The sequence below is a fragment of the Myotis lucifugus genome, unplaced genomic scaffold (genome assembly GCF_000147115.1).
Source record: "Myotis lucifugus unplaced genomic scaffold, Myoluc2.0 scaffold_66, whole genome shotgun sequence".
Classification (NCBI taxonomy): Eukaryota; Metazoa; Chordata; class Mammalia; order Chiroptera; family Vespertilionidae; genus Myotis; species Myotis lucifugus.
Genome location: NW_005871114.1, coordinates 1,005,265 through 1,011,264, shown reverse-complemented (window position 1 = coordinate 1,011,264; position 6,000 = coordinate 1,005,265). Strand labels below are relative to the sequence as shown.

The following is a 6,000-nucleotide window of genomic DNA, read 5'->3' as shown; positions in this document are numbered from 1 at the left end:
ATGATGATTGCTTTTTGTGGTGCCTACTACATTGCTCTCCACTCAATGTATATTGTTACCCGACTCCCATTCCAACCCTGGGGGAATCTGGATTCACAGAGGAATAGAGCCTTCTTATAAAATCTGGAGTATGATCGCAATTTTACTTTTGAAGCACTGGCTTCCCAGAGGAATAGCCAGTGATTGATGCCACTGTCAGAAACCCAGATGCACACACTCATACATCAGCCGGGAAATGACACAAAGAGCTCACCCATCAGCCAGGGCTGACTCACCCACTTGCTCCCCTCTGGGAAGAGAGCTCATAGGAAACCCAGTGCAACAGCAGGGAGCAGGCAAGAAAAGGAGTGTGCTGGTGGTGCGGCGTGCTTTCTCTTTGTGCTGAGACTTTGGAAGAGGATGGGGCTCTCAAGGCCCACCAGGCTTTGGTCCTTGCTCATCTTCTGAGGGCGGCAGCCACAGGCTAAGGCCTATAGTAACACTGTGGTGTGACCAGGATCTGGGCAGTTATTTCAATTGTCAGAGGAGTGTGCTTCAGCTGGGTTTCATGGTACACATACAAGGATACAAACAGCTCTACACACACAACTTCAACCTGATAAAGGTACACGTGATGTCCACATTTTCCTTTGGGGTGGATGTGACCTACCTAGGCTAAGCTCGTGCTACCTTGAGAGAGCAAGTCTATGTCGATTCCAGCAGGATGGGGCAGCAGAGACTGGTTTGTTGCTAAGAAGATGTCTGAAAAGTAAGGATACTATTGGAGCGGAAAGGTGGAAAGCAGTCCAGTAGGCCTGCTGGCATTTCATGAATGTGAGGGTGGCTTATCGGTAGCGGCAGGCCAAAGCGTTGACATTCTTTACCACATAAAAGCCCATGGTAACTGGAGGGATGACCAATGTCCGGCCAGCCCGTAGGGGGCGGGGCTTCAACTCTGGGAGGGTCCCATCGTCCACCATCACTAAGGGCTGCCCGTTCAGCTGCACTGACCTGTGGAGAAGAGAAACAGCACGGAACTCAGTAATGCATTATAAGGGGGCCATTGCCACGAAGCCTGGGCAGCCCCAGACTGCTGCCTGTCTGTCTGATACATGCACAGCTATCACTTACTGATACTTGCTGTGCCCAGGCTTTCACCTAGCAGCTTTATTTTATTAACACATTCAAACATCTCAGCAACACTCTGAGAAAGAAACTCATTATTCCCTTTCTACCTGCAGTGGTTAAGTGACTTGCCCAAGATCATACAACTTGTAGGTCTGGGAGCCAGGATTTGAATACAAGATAACTAGTAGTTCCACAGACACATCATTTAGACCAGCGATTTGGACCAGCGGTCGCCAACCTTTTGGACCTCAGGGACCACCAGTGGTTCGCGGACCACCGTTTGGTGACTGCTGATTTAGACAAGTGACAAGTCTCTGAGATGCAGAAGTTGAAAAGTGTCTTTCTATCAATCAAATATATCTATATCTATATCTATATCTATATCTATATCTATATCTATATCTATATCTATATCTATATCTATATCATCTATATCTATATCTATATCATCTATATCTATATCTATATCTATCTATCTATCTATCTATCTATCTATCTATCTATCTATAGAGAAACACCAATGTGAGAAACATCTACCGGGGATCGAACCTGAAATATGTGTCCTGACCAGGAATTGAACCGTCAACCTTTCGGTGCACAAGATGATGTTCAGCCAACTGAGCCACACTGGCCAGGGCTCATGCTTATATTTTTAAAAATCATAGTAGCACTTTAGTTAGGCCTGTGGACTGATGCACAGGCTTAAAATGATTTCAGAAATCTTCTATTTAACTAGAATTTTTCATTAATTTGATAGCTTAGAGAACTGACATCGTATTACTTGTATAGGGTTCTGAAGAAGGGGAGAGACATAGCTAACAATTCCCCTTTATCTAATTTAAAAATGAGTTTTCATATCTAACATTTAACAGATGTTTTCATTTTTAGCAATACAATGAAGTATAAGGTGACAAAAGTAGGCATTTGCGATTACAATTCACCTATCTTGCCTGCCTTTATTCTTCCTGTGCAGCAGCCATCTTCACGCTGAGAGGGGGCCACATGCACAGTGCACTTAGAGGAAAGGGGAACAGATCACCCATCCTTGGCCTGCAGTACAAAATCCAGACAACTTCCCAGCTGTTCCTGACTGGGGAGCAACTTGTATAGTCACATACCCAGAATGAAGCTCAGCTTTATGGGTCAGTAGAAAAGGCCAGAACCAGGGCATGAGCTGCAAATAAGGCTGTGAGTTACCCTCAGAAAACCAACATTGCTTAGTGATGACTGCTTCTGGGCCTTGTCTAACCTTCACTGTGATAACATTGCAGTGATATCATCTGAGCAGTAAAAAGAATAAAGTGTTAGAAATTGATACAAAGGTCTTTGTTTAGTGTTCCTTCTGTGCTGTGAGTGATAGACAGGTTTAGAGAGAGATAATCAGACCCTTGCCCAATGGAGCAGTGAATTCCTGAGATAAGTGTGTTGTGAATTGCTCCCCATGGAGGAGAGTGAGGCAGAGAGGCAGCTCCAGGCTGGCCCTGCATGAGTAAGTTTGGGCCCAGTCCAGCTCTGACAGGCCAGAGGGTACAGCCCCCCTTTTCTGGTTGGGATGGCTAAGGAATGAATGAGCGGGGAGGAGACTCTTATATAGAGCCAGGCCTGCCTCTGGAAGGTGTGGGGGTGGGAACATCAAGGTCTGAAGATAGGAGTTGACCTCGTCAAATATGCAAGGAGCTTTTGCTCCAAATTTGAGTGGTTCTCTCTGGTGAAGACAGTCTACTCACTGGTGTGGGAGGCAGGGTGAAGAGAGGTATTTCTGTTGCAAACAAAACAAAACAAAACAAAAACCCAGACAGGTCTTAACAGTGTATTTTTATTATTTTGTTTCAGGTGGTGTGCACTGTCAAACACAAGTTCACTAATACTAATTAATCTTTCCAAAGCATACTCAAATGTATATCACTCCTCTACTTGAAAACCTTCAATGTCCCTCTTATACACAGAATGAGGTGCAAGCTCTCCCCTTGAAGAATTAGCTATTGCCCATTTAGATTCAGGTGACCCCAGAGTACTGACATCTTTGGCTTCTAGGCAACACAAAACCAAGTATGATAGGCAAGCCTTTTAATTTCTATACTAATAACGAGTAGTTATTCTGGAAAAGGCCCACTTCTGATTTCCTTATTGGTTGGTTAGAAAGCTAACTCCGAGTGGGTGGAATCAGGGAGCATGGTCAAGATCTGGACTATCTCTAAATTCAGGAGCCCGACTGCTGACTTGCAAGATGCTATGGCAAATCTCTTAACCTCACTTCCTGCACTTTCTGCATCTGTAAGAATGCTATATAGGGTGTAGTGCAATGAAATAAAAATATGGAAGTCCTTTGCAAGTATAATGAGCCATATAAGCAGGGAATGGTGTTTTTGTTAATCTTTCCATTGCCGTTATGAGTAGATAAACTTTTTGGTCCTAACACTTGAGTGCTCGGTGGCATTGACTAGTTTCATGGCTCCCTGCTTAAAGCCTCTCTTCCCTTGGCTCCCATGTTCATTCTGTCTCTGCCTCTCTCTTGGGTTTCCCCCTTTGTTTCTTTTCCAGGGGGGACTGTTCTCTTCTACCTGCTTCTCAGATGTTGGGGTTTCCAGTCTTTGTGCTTGGACCGCTTCTTTTTCCATACTATGTACTCCCCCTGAGTGCTATCACCCACACCCAGCACTTTGATTATTATCCATATGTCCATGCTTCCCAAGCCTGCATCTCTAGCCTAGATCCTTCCAACTTACGTATCTCCACTTAACTGTCCCACAGGAACTTCAAAGTTGCTATGTCTAAAGTAAATATCTTCTACTCGAACCCTGTCCTTTTCTCTGCCTTTTAATCTTTGTGTTGGTACCACTATTTGTCCAATTAGCTAAGCCAGAAAGCTGGGAGCCATCTGATATTTCCTCCCCAGTTCCTGTCTGTAGGGCCCCTACCTCCAAGCAATTCAACCTTTTAATACTTTTCACATCTGCTCCTTTCTCACCATTTACTGCAGTGGTTCCCAAACTTATTTGGCCTACCGCCCCCTTTCCAGAAAAAATATTACTCAGCGCCCCCTGGAAATTAATTTTTTTTAAATTTTAATAGCAATTAAACAGAAAGATATATGTATTAATGTTTCTACCTTTTTCGTAAAATATAGTAAAGAAAGGTGTAAATTAGAAACATTGAAGTTTGAAATTATGAAACTATTTATTGAACTCAGAATAGAAAGATAATACAAAAAAAGTTAAAACAAATGCACCTGTGGCCATCACCACCCCCCTGGATTGCTGCAGCGCCCACCAGGGGGCAGTAGCGCCCACTCCTTTCTCACCATTTACTGCTATTCTTTTAGTTCAGACCCTCCCGCACTTGCCACACTGACCTAGTAATGCTCTGTTGCTGTCACTGCTTCAAGCTCTCCAGGAACTCCCCATCCCTTCACTTGAATATGGACACTGAAGCCTAGCTCCAGCTACCTCTCCAGTCTCAGAGCATGCCGGTATCCTCACTGCAATGCTAACTCACTGTGGATCACAGACCTCTGGGTGCGTGGGGGTTGGGGGGGGGATGAACTGGCAGTTATTGTAAGGATTTCATCAATATATGCATGAACAAAGATTGCTTTACAATGAAAAACTAGTAAGTCTTGCTCATACATGAGATAGTATTTCTTAAATGAAAATGTCAGATACTGTTGGGATTAAAATACACGAGTTCATTTAAAAGTATAGTATATATTTCTGAAATGTGAATGCCAGTAGAAACTGTTGGGATTAATAAGACACAAGATGATTTAAAACTGTAATAAAATTCCCAATATGATTTTTTTTTTGGAGGATGAGGGCATCATGTGCTTTTTTTCAAACAAGCGTTCCTAAAAGAACAATGACTATAATGTCGACGTTACCAAGGAAGCCCCCTGCTCTCCTAAGGCCCACAACCTTGCCTCAGCATGACCAAATTACTAAATGACATGCAATTCAGCTTCTGGGTTGCTGCAAAGGAGCTCTCTGTTAGATTAACTGCTTGGGTAGTTGTAGGGCTTGCTCAGGTGTTGCTCTCTCTGGGGATCCTTCTCCAACCCCTGAGTTAGGAGCCCTACCTCTGGGCTCTCTTGTACCCAAACTTTACCTATAACTACCTCACCGAACTGTAGTGATTTACTTGCTCTCTTACTGGACCGTGAACTTGCTGCAGAAAGGGACCATGTCTTTTATCCTTAAATTCTTGGTGCCTAACAAGATGCATGTCACAGAGTAGGAACAAAATATTTTCTGAACAAGTGAATGGATTTTTGAGATTTTTTTTCCCATTATTTCTCGTCTTGGGTTGAGTTTCTCCAGTTCTAAAGAGGCTCCCTGAGTGTCTTTACAGATTTAATTGACACAGTGATTTTCAGCCTTTTTCATCTCATGGCACACATAAACTGATAAAATTTTGCTGCACACCAAAAAATATATTTTTTGCCGATCTGACAAAAAATATAGGTATAATTTTGATTCATGCACACTGGATAGCTATTCTTGTGTTGGCTGTTGTCATTTTTTTATTTGACAATCTAAGGGAAAAGAGGTTAGTGTCCCTGACTAAATAGTCAGGAATTGCATGTTTTAAAACACCTTGCCTCACACCACTCTGTTGTGGCACACCAGTTGAAAACTGTTACATTAACATACCAATTGCTCTGGATAAGTCCTGAATTATCACTGATTCTCAGTCACTCACTAGATAATCCTATCGCAACCTGAAACAAGTTTCATTACTAGTGTTTTTCATCCTTAAAAAAAGATCTATAGGACCAACTCTTAGCTAAGCCAACATGAATTAATTTTGTGAGGCCTTGAGTCCTCCTATGTCCTTATTTACAAAGTCCCTTCATTATAAAGATGGCCTATGTGCTTACCACCTTCATTCTATTTTTCC

General features: G+C 42.9%; 1 protein-coding gene across 3 annotated transcripts in view; it reads right to left on the bottom strand.

Moving 5' to 3' along the window:
* Positions 1-388: 388 nt before the first annotated feature.
* The window catches only part of HPSE2 (heparanase 2 (inactive)), a 505,349-nt gene continuing 499,737 nt past the window's right edge, over positions 389-6,000 (bottom strand). Inside the window, exon 12 of one of the 3 annotated variants that reach the window (XM_006089948.3) lies at positions 389-990. In XM_006089948.3, coding sequence (XP_006090010.1) covers positions 825-990 — 166 coding nt within the window. In that variant the 3' untranslated portion in view covers positions 389-824. The remainder of the gene's footprint in view (positions 991-6,000) is intronic. The other 2 variants (XM_023754851.1, XM_023754852.1) reach the window with 2 other exon arrangements.